The sequence below is a fragment of the Impatiens glandulifera genome, chromosome 1 (genome assembly GCF_907164915.1).
Source record: "Impatiens glandulifera chromosome 1, dImpGla2.1, whole genome shotgun sequence".
Classification (NCBI taxonomy): Eukaryota; Viridiplantae; Streptophyta; class Magnoliopsida; order Ericales; family Balsaminaceae; genus Impatiens; species Impatiens glandulifera.
This window is the reverse complement of record NC_061862.1, coordinates 18,691,301-18,711,751: the sequence shown is the minus strand read 5'-3', so window position 1 is coordinate 18,711,751 and position 20,451 is coordinate 18,691,301. Positions and strand designations below refer to the sequence as shown.

Here is a 20,451-nt window from a genome sequence, read left to right as displayed (position 1 = left end):
CACTTATATATATATTTATTACAAATAATTATGAAAGAAATAAGAAGATAGAAGAAAGAACAAAATAGTTCTTTTATAAAAATATATTTGGTGTTATTTTATTAAAAATAATATTTTTGGGTTATTTTTTTTTTAGAATTAATTAAAACATTTAAATACATTAAATAAAATCAATGCTAAAAATAGGAAAGAAAACAGGCCTTTGACCAGCAGTCAGTTTGGACGGACTAATTGAGCAATATTATGAAAGGGGTATCGTTGGCTTAGAACAGATGAAGGATTAGTTTTGATTTTTAGATTATAGAAAAGGGACATAACCGTCCGAGGGGTGAAATCTCCAACGACCTCTAACTAAATACCTCAAAACAAAAACGAAAACTGTTCAAATTTAAATTTCAGTGTTTTGGGTTATTAAACTAAATACAATCACAATATAAGAGAAATTTGTTCAATTCTATACATCACAATGAGAACATTACACTACAGCATGAACAAATAAAAATACTCTAACTCGAAATCAAAATTTTCAGAAAAAACATCTAAGTGTAAAAAAGATGTTGGATCAAGAAATACAATTTTTTATATTCTAACCGTTTGCGCTAGACTTAAAATTATGAAATTTGTGGGAAAAATATTGGTGTATATGATATTATAAAGAAAATGTTATTAAAATTATAACCAATTTAAATGATTTTTTTTTTTCAAAAATATTTAATAAATATAAAATATATTATAATTCTCATTTTTAATATACACATCCTCTCAAAAACAAATAATATTATAATTATAAATATCAAATTATTAAATTATTAAATTAACCAACCAAAAATAAAATAAATTTAAATATAAAATTAAATTTTATTAATTTATCCAAACAAACCTCAAATTAACTAATATTTTTATAAAAAATATTATTTTAAAAACACTTATAAAAAAATTAAATACCTCATTTTGTTGACAAAGTATAAAATTTTATTTGATATATATATATATTATAGAATAATTAATAGTTTGGAATATGAATCAATATATAATAATTAATATTTTAATTTTTGATTTTATAATATTTAGTTTAATTTTAAGTAATTACTTCTTATATTTTTATAATATATTATAATTAAAAATATTAAATAAAACATAAATATAATATAAGACTCATAAAACTAAAAATAAAAAAATAATGTTAATGCTTAAATAATTTATGTTTTATGCTTATATTTTATGTTATTAATATTTATAAAATATAAATTAGTAATATTTTTTAAATTATATAATTTTTGTATAATTTATTTTAAATTATCTATTATTTTTTTTTGTTTTAAAAATATATTTAATTTTAAATAAATAATATATCTAAATATATTTCATAAATAAATAAAACTTGTATATATTTATTTATTTTTTTAAATAATTTCAAAATAATTATTTATTTGTTTTTAAAATTTATATTTAGTTATAAAAATTAAAATATTTTTTTAAATTATATAATTTTAAAAATTATATTTTAATTTAAACTATATTTTTAATATATATATATATATATAATAAACAAATATAGCTTATGTTTATTAAATATTATTATTTAATAAAAATATAAAATATTTAAAATTTAATCAAAACTTTACTTAATTAAAAATTAAAATTATAAATAATAATGTTAAGGTTTCTAATACTTATATATTTATAAATAATTTTAAAATTATATAATTTATTTATTTTAAAAATAATATATAATTTAATATAAGTTTCAATATATTATATATAATAAAATGTATAAAAATTAGAAAAAATGTTTTATTTATTATTTTTTTAAATAATAAATTAATAAATAATTTTAAAAATATATAATTTATATATATAATTAAAAATAAATAAAAATAAATAAATATAAATATAAATAAATATAAATAAATAAAATTATTATATTTACATAATAATTTAAAAATAAATTATATTTATATAAAATAATATAAAAACTGAATTCTTTGAACTTTCTTAACTGTACTAAAAAACAACTATAAAACATAAATTTACAAATTTTAAATAAATATTTTATTTTATTACATATAAATAATTTTAGAAAAATAAAAAATATTTGTTAATATATTTTTTTAATTATTAAACTATAAATATAATTATATTTATATATTTTAATTGTTAATGAAATAATAAATAAATAAAAATAAATCTTTTATATTTTCTAAAATTTTGAAATATATATAATTTAAAAAATATATATTTTTAATTATATAATTTGAATTTTTTTAACTATATAATTTTGACAAATTAAAAAATTATATTAATATATATAAAATTATATAAATAACTTAATTTATTTTTTATTATATATATATATATTTAATTTTAAATGCATATATATAATTAATAATAAAATTTTAAATTTGTTTGTTTATTATATTTTATTAATTTATAATTTTAGAAAATGAATATTATTATTATATATATTGTAATATATAAATTATAATTTGATAATTAATTTTAAATATATATTTCCAATTAATATAAATATTTAAATTTATTACATAATATATTTTAAAATATAAAAATAATAAAAACTTATAATATATATATATATATATTTATATATATATATATATATTTATATATATATATATATATATATATATATATATATTTTGTTAATCACATATATAATAATTCAAAAATTACATATTCAATTAATAACTTTAAAATAAATATAATAATATTATTATTATAAATAAATAATTTTGAAATAATATAAATATTAAAACATTATTTTATTTTATTTATATATTTTCACTAAATTATATATTAATTATATACTAAAAATAAATCGGTAATTAACTGTTTTGTTAAAACATTTAATTTAAATTATATATATTAAATTTATAATATAAATAATTAAAATTAATGTATAATATATAATAAATGTATAAGACTCTAATCAAATATTTAAAAATAAAATTATATATTATTACATATAAATATTTTAAGAAAAATTTAAAAATATATATTTTTTTTAAATTATAAATTAATAAATATTTTTTTAAAATAAAAAGAAAAAGAAATTATTATATTTTTAATTTGAATTATATATATATATATATATATATATATTAAATATGGTTTTAAATAAAGGCATATATATTAACAGCTTGAATCTAATTCTAAAATTAAAATTTTATTATTTATAAATATTATATTATTATGTTGGTATATGACTTATATATTTCATTTATAAAAATTCCTTTGACAATTTTTTAACCTAAAAAAACAAATAAAGTTTTAAATAAAGGTATAAATAATCCTGATTATTCTGTAATAACCATTACTTTTTAATGTTTTGATAAAAAAATAAAAAATTTAACAGATAAACATGAACTGTAACTATTAGAAAATCGGATTGACATGAATAATATTAATATTAATAATTAATACATATAAAAAAAAATTAATGAGAGAATGTTGGTGCAGAACAAAATACCACACACGTTGCATGAATCTTACCACGTCATTACCTCATCTTAAACAACCGCTAGTAAGCTTTTCATATGGCGGCCAAATTGTTTTAATCTCTCTCCTCTTCCTTCTTCTTCATCATCCATAAAACCACTCTAGAATTCCCCATTAAACCTTCAAATTAACTAATCATGACACAATTCTTCCTTCTACCATTTTTACTTCTTCTCACGGCGGAGACGATTCCGTTTACGGCGGCGCATTTGACCTACGCGCCACCTCCGACGACTTCTTCTTCTTCAAATTACTCATTTAGAGACCTTCACCCCTCCTTCCCCGTTATCATCATTGCTTTAATCATGTCCTTCTTCCTAACCGGCTTCCTTATTATCTGCATCCACCAATGCAATGGCGATGACGTTAATTCACGCCGTACTTCCTCCCCTACTATCTGGCGACTTCCGTACGGCCTCGAACCGTCTGTAATCAAGTCATTCCCAATTTTTAGCTATTCAGAAGTTAAGAATCGGATTATAAACAAGGGAGAGGGTTTGATTGAATGTGCTGTCTGTATTAACGATTTCGTTGACGGTGATAAACTTCGATTGCTGCCGAAATGCAATCATGTTTTTCATCCTTACTGTATTGATAATTGGTTGATTTATAACTCTACTTGTCCGATTTGTCGAACAAATCAGTCGAATCGATCATCTAAGAAGGATGGAAAGTGCAATTCGAGAACAGTGGAGAATCTTGATGACGATGGAGAAATCTGTGTATTGGAAAATCAGGTTTCGATAATGGTTGATTCAGTTTCCGGCGATCATGATTCGAGTGAATTGAATCGAAATCCGGTTAGGTTTGTGGAGAAGTTTCCTATGTTGAACTCGACGGGGAATTCTTTAACTCAGGTTGATCTATCGTCGGCGGCGGATGAGATCGGGATTCAGGTAGCGACGCCGCCGCCGTGATGTGGTTTCGATGTGGGTCCGGTTTTGTCTTGAAACGATGAGTCGGGCCAATGGTTTAGTTAGGGCAAGTGGTATTGTAATTATCATTTTATTAAATTTTAAAAATATCCAAATTTGTGGAATTAAAAATTATATGTTTAAACAAAGTAGTTCTGTCATGTTAAATAAGCTTCATGATTATCTTTTTTTTTTTTTTTTATTTAAGTTAAATATTTTTTATAATTTTATTCATAAAAACACAGTATTAAGACAAAAACATTTTTTCATGTCGTCTCAATATGATAGTTATCTATGTCCTCTTGATTTTCATTATGTTCGTTTTCATTGTCTCTACCAATTGTCTCTACCAACGTTTCTTATTTTGCGGTTATCTGTCGTTCATTCATAATTTGCCCCCAACAACTCAACTTTTATAATTCGTAATTATCCAATCATCTCTTTAGGTTTTGATATTGTGGGAATAACGATGATTTAAGTCCTTTTAACACTAAACAGGTTGAACAAATTTTTAAGAATTATTTAGAGGTTAACATTTACCTTAATCTTGATGATGCGTTAAATTAATTACTTTTAGTGTTCTTCCTCCTTTTCGAACAACCCTATTAAATCCAACTACTCATTCCTACAACATCGTCAATTCTCGCTCATCGTGTTCCTCCTCTTCTTGAATAGTCTCATCGAATCTAACTGTCCGTTTTCCTCTTGGGACAATACTATCAAATCAAAATGTTAGTGTTCCTCCATATTTAAGCCTATTCACTAGAAAATTAATATCGAAAAAAAATAATGTTGTATGCTCCATATATATCTTTATCAAAGTGGCAAGTGATATTTACAAAGATGAAAATAAATATAATTAGGAAGAAATAAATATTTTTGTCTTAAGAGAGAGCAAGGTTACCTTGTTTCTTTTAGGCATATGTTTTATTTATAAATAATGGTTATTATTTATGATTTATATTTTAGTAAGTTTATAAATTTATTGATTTATATATATATATATATATATATAATATAATAGTTATTAAATGTTATTTGTTTAGGAATAATAATTATTTAATTTGTTTATAATTCGTTTATAAAATATTTAGAAAAACCCTAATTTTAGTTTTAAAAAACTTTCATTCCTCTATTTACCCTTGGGTACCTATCATATCACAGTATCATGGATTTATCTAGATAGATGATAAATCTTGCTATAAGATGCAATTCAAATTGCCATGTCCATATTCTCAAAAGATAATTCAAGAAATCAAATTACCAACACATAAAAAAAAAAGAATATGAATAACCTGTTCCGGAAATTTACAATAAAATGTTTCAGCACTTCCTCAAACTGACAAAGTAAATGGTAAAGAAAGATTTAAAAAAAGAAAGAAAAAAATGATAAAATTAGAGTATTTGATTAATTAATTAATAAAAGAATAGAGAGAAAAATATATGAATATTTAATTAATAAATATATAAATTAAAAAAAATTAATCATATAAATTAAATAAATCTATTTTTTATATAGTTAATATAATTTTTCCTTTTTTTTAATGTTAATTCAGTAATGTCAATAAACATAAATACAATCTCCAATAAAGAAGTTCTTCTTATATGTCTTTGGATATACCCAAGCTCTTCTTCTCAGAATGAAGCAACCTGCATCGATTTCCTACACAAGAGAAACACATTTAAAATACAATCTGCAAATCTAAAATTATTCTAACATAAATATTACTTACATCATCAGTCAGCCAGGTGAACCTTTTTAGCATTCGGCGAAATACTGCCTTATCACCTAATATAGTATGGAGCTCAATTTTGTTGTTGTCAGTGTTTGGATCTTTAAGCCATGTTTGCAATTGATGAAGAAGTTGATCGTCATATTTTAGAAGTGGATTGACGGTGATAGGATCTTTTAACTTGGGCTGTTTCAGATTGGGGTCGGTGAAATCTGGATCATTCTTCGGCCTCCTATTCCTTCGCGTGACCAATATGACTTTCTTAGGAAGAGGAGGAGGAGTATTCACTATTTCCAGTTCATCTTTGTCATTTTCGTCTTTCTTCTTCCCAACCTTCTTCCCCACCTTTTTCTTAAAAGTCTTTTGTATAGGTTTTCTCTTCACTTCTTCTTTCTTCTCCACTTCTTCTTCAATCTCCCCTTCTTCTTTCTTCTCCACTTCTTCTTTCTTCTCCACTTCTTCTTCAATCTCCCCTTCTTCTTTCTTCTCCCCTTCTTCTTTCTTCTCCACTTCTTCTTTCTTCTCCCCTTCTTCTTCAATCTCCTCTTCTTCTTTCTTCTCCCCTTCTTCAACAACAATCTCATTCTCAATCTTCTTCTGCTCCAATTCAACATTGTCTTGCTCCAATTCAACATTATTAACCTTCTCATTCTCCTTTTGCTCCTCTTCTTCATCGAGAATGTCATTCAGACCAATGGCATTCTCATCTTCTTCGTCACGAATGTCAATCTGCTTTTCTTCCTCTTCTTCAACACGAATATCATTATGCTTTTCTTCCTCTTCATTGTCACGATTGTCATTCAGACCGATGTCATTCTCCTTCTGCTCCTGCTACAAAAGTGAAAAGAATTTAAATTAAGGATGCGTCAAGCAGCTGCGTCAAGCAGCTGCGTCAAGCAAGCAGCTGCGTCAAGCAGCTGCGTCAAGCAGCCGCGTCAAAGACATAAAGTAGTAAAAAACAGAAAGCTCTAACAGAATTACCTGGTTGGTGACATGGCTGGCGAACTGGTTGCTTAAACTGAGAATCATCTTTTCAAACCTCGTAAAGTAGTTTTGTTGATTCAATTTGATGTCTCTTATGTCTCTCTTGATTTCTTCGACATCTTTCTTTATCTCTTCGACATCCTTCTTTATCACTTCGGCATCCTTTATCTGAACATGAGATGCCGGTGCAGGTTCACGTGGAGGTGATGATGGAGGTGTTGAAGTTGCGGATGGGGGACTCATGTTACGCAGGCTACGACGCTTGATGGCTGCTTTGCTGGGGGGGATATATCATCATATTCAACATTCCTCTTCCTCTTGGAAGGTTGGACAGTAGTAGGTTCTTCATCAACATCTTCATCATCATCATCTTCAACAACATCTTCATCAGCCTTTCTCTTTTTTCCCCCATCAGTAACTCCCTCAAACAAATCATCGTATGAATTGTTAATGTGTTCAAAATCCTCCCCACTGTACAAACTCGTCTCCTCGGAGGACTCTTGCATCTTAGAAAACACAGCGCTGTTAAAGGCAGATTGCATCTCCTGAAATGTATTCTTCCTTTTCGATTGATACAACAGTATCCTTGGGCGAAAAGGGCCATCAACGTCTTTCCTTGTGGCGAATTTAGGGACCAAGTTTTGAATGATCTCATAGCTCCACACTTGTAGTGCTAGTACAAACCCATACACGTTATAAGCAAAAGAATTAGTAACTCCACTCCCTTTCCTGGACATATATACGGACCTGTGGTGTTTCATGTCCTGGTCAAGACCCCTCATGGTGAATCTAAAGGACACCTTCCCCCATGGAAATCGGAGGAAATCTTCAACATCTTCAACCATATGGATGATTTTGAGATTTAAAAGCCGTTTTGGGTCATATGAGAAGAGGTACTGGTTAATCAAGCAGATCAACCCGATCTTCCATGCGTCTTCCTTATCGGTGCATTTCATGAAAATAGATTCCAAATCCATCATTCGAATTGACGTATTCCTTTTGAAATATTTTATAAGCAAGGGTGGACAACCTCGGCATTCATCTTTGTATTCAGGCAATCTGTCGAAGTTGAGGCCTGTAATCAATGCGTACTCTTTCAGACCAAAAGTATATTCCTCCCCATTAAAGTTGAAAATCATCCTATTCAAATTGGCCTTCACCTTCCGAACCAGCAACTGATGTAAAATGGTCCCTGAGAACAACAAGTCTGGGACTCCTCTCAATAAATACTGAAATTGAGAATTTAGAGCCCTCTCCATAAGACCCAGCGCTTCAAACCTATCAGATACCTTTTTCAAGGCTAGGACAGATTTCAATGAAATCCTACCAGGAAAATCATGAACCGTGAAGTCTGCCATCTACAAAAGGGAAAAGAAAAACAACAATGTTTGTGAAAACATTTCACAACAAATATAAACAAACGAGAAGAAAAGCAACCGTCAAAATAGCTAGAAACAACTGTCAGATGCGTCAAGCAGCTGCTTGACGCAGCTGCTTGACGCAACCCATAAACCGTGCATGAACCATTTGAAATCAAGAAGCATCCTACCCTAATTCCTAACATAAAACATGCATGAACCGTTTGAAAGCAGGAAGCAACCTACCCTAAAACCCTAACATAAAACATGCATGAACTTTTTGAAAGCAAGAAGCAACCCTAAAAACATAACATAAAACATGCATGAAGCATTTGCAAGCATGTAGCAACCCTAAACCCTAACATAAACCATGAATGAACCATTTGCAAACAAGAAGCAACCAAACCCTAACATAAACCATGAATGAACCATTTGCAAACAAGAAGCAACCAACCCTAAAACCTAACATGAACATAAACAAACATAACTAAAACTAACCTCATGAAGTCAATGAATGAACGAGAAGATGAAGACGAAGACGAGCAGGAAGAGACGTCGAGGCAGGTGCGTCGTCGAGGCAGGTGCGTCGTCGGGTGCGAGAGAGAGAGAGTCTGAATAGTGGTCGAGGCTTATTTGGGTTTTTGTATAAAATAAAAATAAATATGACGCATCGTATCCTACTTGACGCATCCGAGATGACGCATCCGAGATGACGCATCCGAGTTGACGCATCCGAGATGACGCATCGTATCCTACTTGACGCATCCGAGATGACGCATCCGAGTTGACGCATCCGAGATGACGCATCCGAGATGACGCATCCGAGTTGACGCATCCGAGTTGACGCATCCGAGTTGACGCATCCGAGATGACGCATCCTTCTTGACGCATCCATCTTGACGCACCCTGCGTGACGCATCCTACGTGACGCATCCTACCAAACAAACAACCTGCATTCAACGAATCAGCGAATCAATGAGGAACGTTCTGTAAATGAAATATACACGAACTGAATAGGAAATCAAAACAAACAATAACGAAATAAAGACAAAATATAGTGGAATGGTCGAATGAAATGTCAATTTGTTCGAAATCCTCAGCGCTGTGCAAACTCGTCTCCATTGGATGTTCTTCGAAGCTATAGGCCGTTGAATATGTTCGAAATCCTCTTCGATTCGTTCTTCATCGCTGAAAAAGAAGAGAAAATCTTCTCCGCCACCATTAGGGTTTCACGGCGGAGAAGACGGATGAGAGAGAAACTGAAACGAAAATGAAAAAAAAATTAAGTCTTTATAGGGTTCAGGGTGCGTGACGCATGGGTAAAATGGTCATTAAAAAATTTGGGGGTCACCAGCGCTATAAAAATCATGGGCCCGCACCATCGGCTATTAGGCCTTATTTTGGGGTCATTTCCTCAAATTTCCCTAAATAATTTGATTAAAGTAATATTTTATTTAGAAAGATAGCAATACCATGTAATAATAATAATAAAAAAACCTTGTCCACTTAAACCATCCTTCTAATATTTATAAAAAGTGATAAAATATATATTTTTGATTCTTTTATATATTTATAAAAATAAAGTCTGAATCAATCTTTATCACAATTTTGAACTTATTTGTTCAACAAATTTTGTATTTATGTAAAAAAAGTCAAAAAATTATTAATTTTTTGATATTTTGTTTAAATTATGTACTAAAAAATATATTCAATAATTATTTTTTATTAAAAAATAATCTAATTCAATCACATATTTTATATAATATAAAATAGTATCCCTTCTACTTCCTATAACAAAATATCAAGGTTTTGAAAATCCTTTTGGTCATCAACCCAGTTTTTTTTGTTGTACTTCGGTCCGATCGATTCAACCGGTTAAACCACTAGTTGAACCAAATTCCCCCTTTTAAAAAAAAATAAATTTAAATATATCAATACATAAATTGTATATATATAAATTAGTTAGGCATATAAAAAATAATCAAATAAATGCTAATTGAACTTAATAATTGTCAATTAAATTTATATTATATCGAATATCCATAATTTCTTATAATAAAATTAACAAATAACCATAATTCCCTGCAATCAAAATAGAAATCACACTAAATATCTATAATTCCTTACAATCAAACCAACAATAATACCAATTTTTCATAATTTCCTACAATCAAAATAGTAATCACACCAAATCTCTATAATTCCTTACAATCAAAACAAAATTTTCATAATTCCCTATAATCAAAAGTTCAAAACAACAATCACACCAAATATATTTATAATAAGTCAACAACAGCAACAACAACAACAACAACACAACCAACAATAGTTTATGTGCAAAAGATGGTAATCTACGATTTTTAAAGTGTTCAACTTCATGAAATAACATTTTCCCATCTATCTTGCCTATCCTCTTTTGTAGGGTTACAAAATCAAGTATAGCTTGAATAACAATTTGTTTCTTACAATAAGTGTCCTAATAATACTGAAAGGCGGGATTCAATTGATATGCTAACATGTGAATAGATTGACAAAACATACCTCTCCACCTAGCCTTGATGATATAAGTATAAGGCTTATAAAGTCTCTTTTTGTTTAAAAATATATCCTTCATTGCTTTACGTGCTTTACGCATGCCTTTATAAACATATCCCATTGTAGGATTATCATCAGCGTCACAAATTCTCAATAGACGCATCAATGGAGCCATCAATTTCATAGCAATCACAACATTGGTCCAAAACTTATAATTCAATACAATTTGTTTCACTTTTATACCCTTCGATATCTTCAAATACTTTGAGTAATCTTGAGATACGACCAAAGTTTCCAAGTCTACCATGTGGTCATTCAAACTTTGAAGTGCTATAAAAGTAGCAGCAAAACGTGTAACACTAGGTCGAACAATCTCATTCCAATCGGGACGTTGCCTCAACCAATTCAAAGTCAATTTGTGATTGTACACAAAGATAGTAATCTTAGACCCCAAATTAGCTGACATTTTCATCAAAGGCATCTCACAAATGTCCTTAAAAATCAAATTGATGCAATGTGCAGCACATATAGACCAAAAAATGTTCATATACTTTTCACTCAATAATTTACCAGCTGCCTTATAATTAACTCCATTATCAGTCACAAGTTGAACAACATTGTCAACACCCGTCCACTCAACAATCTCAGAAAACAAATTGCACAATGTTGAAGCATCTAAGATGAAACTCGATGCATCAATAGACTTGACAAATGTAATCTCTTTAGGACAAAAGACTAAAAAAATGATTAAAGACCTTTGTCTACCATTTGTCTAACCATCTGTCATAATTGTGCAGCTTTAATACTTGGTTGAGAATGAAATACCATGTATGATTTTTTTTTTAAAACCTTTGCGAGCACTTCTTTTCTTTGAAGATGACATTGGCATTGTAACTTCTTCACTGTCAAAACTCTATAAATTTATTGACTTCTCCTTCAACTTTTTGAGATTTTCATAATTTAAGCCTATAAGATTTTCCCGTACTTCATTTGAAACTTGTTTGCATTTCGCAACATCTTCTTTTATTCCCATTAAGTGTTGCTTGAACTGAAAAAGCCCTCCACCAGAATTAATTTTTACACAAAATGTGCATTGAATTGATCTCTTACCCATATGCTCGAGTAGAAATGCATATTCCCAGGATGCATCCGACTTAGATCTGACATTTGGAATAACACTTGATTGTGTTGTTGGAGTTCCAGCTTCTGATTCAGGACAAGTAGCTCCCGAGTTAGTCATTCCTAATAAGTTAAACAATTACCTATCAATAATTAAATAAATAAATTAATAAATAATTAACCTATATTAAAATTTTAAAAAACAGTTATAGGTAATTAATAATTAATAAATAATTAATAAATTGAAGCTAATAATTAATCTTGTTCAGTTTGCCTTTAGGATTTTCAGGTTGGAGAAACAGTAAGATGTTACTAACATTAAGATTTTAAGGTTGGAGAAACATGATTTGCATCTAGACAACCACACACACTCCTCTCTTGCGGGCAATGCCATTTTTCAGTCTTTCCGAATTAAAACATGATATATCATTTAGATTATTAAATTGAAGCAATCAACAGTTATCAAATCAGTAAACCCTAAACAAATTAATAAACTCACACATTTTATTGAAGAACCTTAATTGAAGAATCCTAATTCTTAGCACTTATTCTCTTCTAAACCCAAACACATCAGTCCTATATTGATTTGCTTGCTGCTCATAAATGATAAACCAACACACTATTAGAAATACTACGAAAATTAATAAACTTTGACGAACTATCGTTGATTTGAAGAACAACCGAAGATCTGAAGAATAGCCGTGATATGAAGAAAGCCGTCTTTCTTCTTTCGTCTTCAAGCTTCTCTTTCGTGAGTTTCGTCTTCAAGCTTCTCTTTCGTCTTCAGCTTCTGTTTCTAAAATGAAAGAGAGAGTGTATGTTTACTGTAAAAGCAAAAGTAATGAAAGAAATAATTAAATAATATTATAATAATAGTTTATATAATTACCTTTACAACCGAAAAAAAAACGGTTTGTTTTTCCGGTTAAACCGAACGGTCGGACCGGATTTTGACCGGTTCAAAAGGTTACCGTTTTAAAGACAAAATCCGGACCGCTCAATAAACCGTTTCGCGGCCGGACCGGTTAGACCGCCGGTCAAACCGCGTATTTTAAAACTTTGCAAAATATTTTAGTGACAATATTTTGCAAAACTCAATAGCACAAAAGATATGTATATGCACAGATATTTAATAGTGTAGAAGTTGTGTCGATATTAAAAAAATGAGTATGGAACAAATGTGATAATTTTCTTACGAGACTATTATATAATAAAATTAAATATTTGTTTTACAAGAATAACCGAAAAAAGTAAATATATATAAACACAAAATTATTTCAATATATCTGTATTTCGTTCTACTACATTTTTTATATCAAATGACAAATATAATCGAAAACATATACTTAAACTTTAGAAGATGTGTTTTTTAAAAGACTCATTATCTTTTTTTTATCTAACATTATTTTATACATCATTATCTAAACTAGTTCCATCAAATAAAGGAAATTTGTGTAACAACAATATAACATTATGTACATTATGCATTTCATATAATAACAAATTTAAGAAACATGATTCGGGCATTCTAATAAAAGATTCAATATCAAAGTTGAAGAATATAGAATTTCACTAACATACCTATTTCTTTATCATTTTTTTGTTGACAAAATTCAATTTAAATCAAATTGCACAATGCATAACTATTTTTTGAAAAAATAATTCACACATATCAAAATCATTACATTTATACATTAAGTAATTTTAACCATTTGAAGTTTTCACTTGAAAAAAAAAAAAAAAAAATAATGCGGTGAAGGTGGATCGAACACCTGACCTTCAGATCTTCAGTCTGACGCTCTCCCAACTGAGCTATCCCCGCTTATTGATAATATTATAAAATTAGTCTTATATATTCGAACAAATTAATGTGAACATTGAATTTTCATGTGTAACAACAAACATCAATTATAATTGAAAGTAACTAGGTAATATTGGTATATTGTATACCAAAAAATATAAACAAAATTTTAAGATGTTAATCACTTTATAATATAATTTATTGTAAAAAATAATTTTAATTATTATGAATTAATAAAAATATAAATATTGTACTAAATAAAAAATATAAATATTGTACTAAATAAAATTATGATTAGACATTTATTATATATATATATATATATATATATATATATATATATATATATGAATTTATCATCTAATTCATGAGTTGAAGAAGACAAATTTATAACATTTTAGATATATTTTTTCTCAACCAACTCATTTTGTTAAATTATTGTATTCATAATGTAAATATTGCAAGTTAACAAAAACATTACTCTAAACTTAAAAATTAAGTAAAACCCGAATTGTTTGTCATTGCCGATCTCGTAACCTTACTAAAGGGCATTTTGCCCGATCACGTGGTCAATCTCTTATCCTCTTTGTCGATTTTTGTATTCCAAAGCTCTAGGAAGATCTTTAGAATTTGTAGAGAACTTATTCACATGTTTGTAAGTTCAAAAACTTTATTTTAAAACAACTTTGATTTTTACTTTCTCTCTCGAGTATTAGCTTTTGTAATTGTGAATTGATTGTCATTGTCCTTTTCATTGTTCTTTGATAATACATTTATTGATTGATCATTCCTAATTGTCTATTTGAGCATTTGTAAGAAAGTTAAAATTTAATCGGAATTATGTTTAGCCATTGGCCGTTGTTCTTAAGCTTCGGCTGAAAACTCCTCGGTCATGAGGGAAGTCATCGGTCCTGGGTTCAGGAGTTCTCGATCGGGTGCGAGACTCCTTAGTCCTAGGTTTGACCTCTCAGTTAGATGTAAAAATCCTTGGTTGAATCTCTCGGTCCTAGGTGGAAGTCATCGGTCATGGATTCATGAGTTATCTGTCGGGTGTGAGACTCATCGGTCCTAGGTTTGATTTCTCGGTCGGACATCTTAGTCCTATCTAAATTTATTGGTTGGACCTTTCGGTCCTGACCGAAGATCCTCGGTCGGATCTCTCGGTCCTGGTCTGACTTGTCGGTCTTCAAGAACATCAAAATTGCAGGTTTTAAAATTTTGATGGAGACTTTGACTCTTTAATCCAAGAGTCTGTGTAGATTCACAAAACTCCCAGGAACATTATGAACATCATCTCAAGGTGTGATTTAACATGGATGATGTTCGTTTTCATCAAAATAGTTTAGGGTCAAAAGTTGAGTTTTTGTTTTTAAAGTTTTAATGAAGTGTAAGGAGCCTTACAATAGCTACATTATACTGCATATAATTGATTGGTACCAAAACATGAACGGAGCGTTAGTTGATCCCGTGCGGCGCGAGTGTGCGTTCCCTCCGTTGCAGCGGGTGACGCGGATAGCTCATAGGCGTTGGATGACAATCTAACACTCATATGATGGTTGCAGTTTTAGTTATAGCTATTCTCCCAAATTTTGGCTACACCGATTGCAGATTTAACTTTTATTTTAAAACCTTAAGGGTTTATTTGAAATTGTTTTTTCTTTCACCTTTTTGGCTTTATTTTAAAATCTTTAAAATACTTTTAAAGTATTTAAAATAAATATGACAAATATTTTTCCAATTATTTATTTTAAACTCTTTGATTTTTCTAAAGTTATTTTGAGATAAAATGAGTACAATATTTATCCAAATGATTTTATTTATTTTTCTTTGGCCATTATCCTTAATTAATTAGGTTTTAATTATCACAATAATTAATCTAATTAATTATTTATTAAGATTAATTAATTATTTATCCTAATTAATTATTTTAAATAACTAATTAGATTAATTATTTAATTAGGCTTTGGCCTAAGGTTAATTATTTTTATTTTATTTATTCAAAAATAATCAAAATAATTATTTTAAAATTTATAAATTGGGTAGGTAGATTTTTAGTGTTTGCAAGACGGGTTAACTCACGATCCGACTCAAATATCTATTTACTCTCACATATATATCAAAATTAACCACAACTCTCTATTCGGAAAAAATAAATAAATTCAAATTAAGCATTATTATTAAATATATATTATATATATATATATTAGTTAGTTAAAAAATTGAACTTATATTGTTAAGAATGTCTCACGTCTATCAAATTTGGTGTTGAATTTAAAATATAAAGTCTTTTTAGCTTAGTTGGTTAAAATGATGTACTTGTTTTTGTTAAATTGAAAGTTCAAAACATATATATAAAGTTTTTTATTTTATTTTTAACCGTTTCAAGTTTATGGGCGGGTCAACCCACGATCCAACCCAAATATTTATTTACTCTTATATATATATTTAAATTAACCACAACTCTCTTCTTGACCAACTAAACAAATTCAATTATTATTATTATTATTATTATATATATATATATATATATATATATATATATATATATATATATATATATATATATATATATATATATATATATATATATATATATATATATATATATATATATATATATATATAAAGTAGTTGGTTAAAAAGTAAAACTTATATTATTAAGAATTTCTCACGTTAATTAAATTTTGTGTTAAATTTAAAATATAAAATATTATTATCTTAGTTGATTAAATGGTTCTACTTATTTTTGTTAGATTAAATGTTCAAAACATATTATAACATTTTTAATTTTATTTTTAACTATTTTAAGTTTATGAACGGGTCAACCCAAGATCCGACTTAATTATCCTTTTACTCTTATATATTCAAATTAACCACCGTTCTCGACCCGACAAACCAAACAAATTTAAATTAAGCATTATTATTATTATATATATATATATATTTAGATTGAAATTTATGATTATATAAATATTATTTTGTAGATCATATTCATTATTGTGTAACCTTTTATTTTCTTTGATATAATTTTTTCCTCCCCAATCTTTATATAACACGTTATATTATTTCATAAGATGATCTAACAAAAATACTGGAATATCTTTATTCTTAAAAATAAATAATCAGACAAAAAAAAAAACAATTAATAAGAATATAAATTTAATATTCTGTGGAGGACAATGCTAAGGTATCAATTCCACAATAATGGCATTGTTATATTTGGGTGGTTATCTGAATATCCAAATAATTTATATATATATATATATATATATATATATATAATTTTTAATAAAAAAATGAAAGAGTGTTTGTGCAACACTTAGATTTATCTTTATTATTTCACATATATATATATTTAAATTAAGGAGAAGTGAAAAGTCAAATACTTTTAGAAAATTTTTGGGCTGAATAAGATTTTTTTTTTTAAGTTATAGTTATTTAAAATATAATAATTATGATGATTTTGATGTGGTAATGATATTTTTAAATAAAAATATTTAAAGGATATCATTATATAATAATAAAATAAAATAATTTAAAATATATAATATTTCAGTTAATAAATTAAATGATTAATAAAATATAAGGTATTAAAATAATAATTTAAATTAAAATAGATAATATTTAATTAATAAATTAAATAATTAATAAAATATAAAGTATTAAAATAATAATTATTGGATTTAAATTATTGGAATAATAGACAAAGTTACACTCCCACCCAGAAAACATATAACTACTACATCTTTTTTCCTTTAGTTATCAGCTTTCATTTTTTTTAAAAATTTAATTTCTTGTTCTTTTGATGTAGGTTTTTTGAGATTCTTTTAAATTTCTTTCAATTTTTTAAATATTTTTTTTTCTATTATAATTTTAACTATTAAATCACTAATTTTATCAATTAAATAACGACAAAAATTATATATAATAAATTTTTAATAATTAAAATCCAAATAACTTACATTTTTATAAAACAAATAACAAAACTAAAAAAAAACTCAAATAGCCAAATATCAAACAAATTCTTAGTCAATATTGATTCCACTTTAGTTATTTCTTGTGAATTATTTTAAAATAACATTGTTGATTATATATAAATTGAGTTATTTGATTTCATAAACTGATATGATATATAAATATGAGAAAAGATAAAGAGTAATATCTTAGATTATAAAGAAACCTAAAAATTTCTATTCCAATATAAATTTTCCACACATAAAGAAGAAGATAGAGTCTTAAGTATGTTGTATCTTAAGCTGTTGACATCACACAGACACACACAACAAAGATAGTTTCAACTGTTCAAACAAGCAAATCTGAATTCAATTCATAAAAAGAAGAAGAAGAAGAAGCATACTTACTACACTATATATAAATATGAAATCACATATATATATGTAGATCAACAATTCAAGACCTTTAATGTCCATTTCCATGGCAGAACAAAGCATTCAAAGACAATGTGTTCAAGCCTCTTCTGATTGATCCTGCAAGAAAATTAGAACAAACCCAAAAGAGTGATGAATTAGATATATATAGACTGTTTTGGTTAGGATGATAATGAATGTATTTACTATCCCCGTCTCGTTTTCGTTTTTAATTTGGGGATTCTTTTACTTAACATTTCACCCCGGGCGGATGACACAAATACAATCTCAAACCCAAATCCAAACCCAAACCCAAACTCAAACCTAAACCCAAACCCAAATGGGGCAATTCAGTTCGGTTATCGTGAGCGATTTTAAATTGTCATCCTTATTTAATTTCATCACGAAAAAAGAGATTAATTAATCTTGAAAAGAAAGAAAGAACTAACCTGCATATCTGAAGTCCAAAGAGTAAGATTATCTCTAAGTAATTGCATGATGAGTGTACTGTCCTTGTAAGAATCCTCACCCAAAGTATCCAATTCAGCAATGGCTTCTTCAAATGCCTGAATAATATGATGATCTCTACAAATTAGATCATGAACTGAACCAAACTGAACCAAAAATAGTACTCAGATTTACCTGTCTAGCCATATTACAAGCTTTATCAGCAGCATTTAGAATCTCATAGTAGAAAACAGAGAAATTCAGAGCCAATCCCAATCTAATAGGATGTGTAGGAGTAAGATCTGGAACAGCAATATCCTACAAAAACAAGATCAACCCAACAATTTCAAAACCCTAATTTCACAAAATCACACCCATTTCAGATTCACAAAAAAAATAACATTAATTTACCTGAGCAGCCTTATAAGAAAGCATAGTTTGTTCAGCAGCTTCCTTTCTATCAGCTCCAACCTTAAATTCCGCTAGATATCGATAGTAATCCCCCTTCATCTTCAAGTAAAACACCTTCGATTCACTAGATTTCGCTAAGGGAATCAGATTCGAATCGAGTAGATTCAGAATTCCTCCGCAGACATTGGATAGTTCAGATTCAACTTTAGATCTATAATCCTTGACTAGCGATACGTGCTCGTCGTTCTTCCGACTTTCTTCCTTTTGCTCGATTGATGAAACGATTCTCCAGGCTGCTCGAAGTGAACCTATGACGTTCTTGTAGGCGACGGAGAGGAGGTTCCTTTCTTCGACCGTTGGCTTGCCTGTGGATGTGGCTCCAAGGACGAGTTTTTCCATGTATGTGACCATTTCTTCGTATCGCTCGGCCTGTTCGGCGAGCTTGGCTAAGTAGACGTACTGGTCTCTGGTTAGGTTTTCCGGCGGAGACACTGCCATTTCAGTCGTATTAGAGAGAGAAAAATAAGAGAGAGAAAGTGACGAGATTGACGGAGAGGAATATTTATTGGGTGTTACAACTCATTATAGCATATACTTATACAACTTTTTTTTTTATTTACGGGTGCGTTTGATTCAACTTTTGCTTAATAATCTGATGCTACATTAATTTTGCTTAATAAACTAACTCAAAAATTATAATTAAACATATTTTGTATTTAAATATAATTTTTTCTTTTTCTGTACATCCCTCTTCTAAAATAAATTGAATCATATAAGAATGTATAGGAGAATAAGCTAAATCGATATAAGTTTAATAAACTTACACTAGATAAATAAAATAAATATAAGACTTTATTTGGATTCAGATTATTTAAAGAATAATTATTGAAAGTGATTTTGAGGAGGTGTAATTTTTTTTTTAAAATAACTTTGAACGATATTAATATATAATGATAAAATAAATTTAAATTTTTATAAATAAAAAATATTTTAGTTATTAATTTGAGTTATGATAAAAGAAAGTGAGATTGAAATGATGTTTGGTTAAATTATTTAAATAATTTGGACTATATGACCTTGTTTCGTTTAGAATTATTGTTATTTTAATAACTTAAACAAAATAATAATAATATTTCACTCATTTCTCATCTATCACATCATTTATTTCATTAACCAAAGTTTTGTTCGGATTGGAGTTATTTAAATAACCTAGAGAAAAAAAAAATTAATAATTATTGATGATTTTGAGAGAATGATGATTATTTT

At 27.7% G+C, this 20,451-nt stretch overlaps 2 protein-coding genes and 1 non-coding gene across 3 annotated transcripts; 1 reads left to right on the top strand and 2 right to left on the bottom strand.

Moving 5' to 3' along the window:
- The first annotated feature begins 3,563 nt into the window (after positions 1–3,563).
- Positions 3,564–4,556, top strand: LOC124922563 (E3 ubiquitin-protein ligase ATL6-like). Its single transcript, XM_047463288.1, has one exon. The coding sequence runs from the start codon at positions 3,654–3,656 to the stop codon at positions 4,431–4,433; it is 780 nt and encodes a 259-aa protein (XP_047319244.1). The 5' UTR covers positions 3,564–3,653; the 3' UTR covers positions 4,434–4,556.
- Positions 4,557–13,908: 9,352 nt separating this feature from the next.
- On the bottom strand, positions 13,909–13,981 carry TRNAF-GAA. Its single transcript has one exon. It is a non-coding gene; the product is annotated as a tRNA-Phe (tRNA).
- Positions 13,982–18,123: 4,142 nt separating this feature from the next.
- On the bottom strand, positions 18,124–19,740 carry LOC124921404 (14-3-3-like protein GF14 kappa). Its single transcript, XM_047462066.1, has 4 exons — positions 19,186–19,740; positions 18,970–19,092; positions 18,777–18,893; positions 18,124–18,447 (listed from the first exon to the last, which is right to left on the bottom strand). Exons 1-4 carry the CDS (start codon positions 19,681–19,683, stop codon positions 18,427–18,429), a joined length of 759 nt encoding a protein of 252 aa, XP_047318022.1. The 5' UTR covers positions 19,684–19,740; the 3' UTR covers positions 18,124–18,426.
- Between the last annotated feature and the right edge of the window lie 711 nt (positions 19,741–20,451).

Excerpts from the sequence above, each read along its gene's own strand:
- LOC124922563 (XM_047463288.1), top strand. The coding sequence starts at position 3,654 with ATGACACAATTCTTCCTTCTACCATTTTTACTTCTTCTCACGGCGGAG.
- LOC124921404 (XM_047462066.1), bottom strand. The coding sequence starts at position 19,683 with ATGGCAGTGTCTCCGCCGGAAAACCTAACCAGAGACCAGTACGTCTAC. Across the intron at positions 19,093-19,185 it reads TTTCTTATAAGGCTGCTCAG|GATATTGCTGTTCCAGATCT; the intron begins GTAAATTAATGT and ends TTGTTTTTGTAG. Across the intron at positions 18,448-18,776 it reads TTTGGACTTCAGATATGCAG|GATCAATCAGAAGAGGCTTG; the intron begins GTTAGTTCTTTC and ends ATTTTCTTGCAG.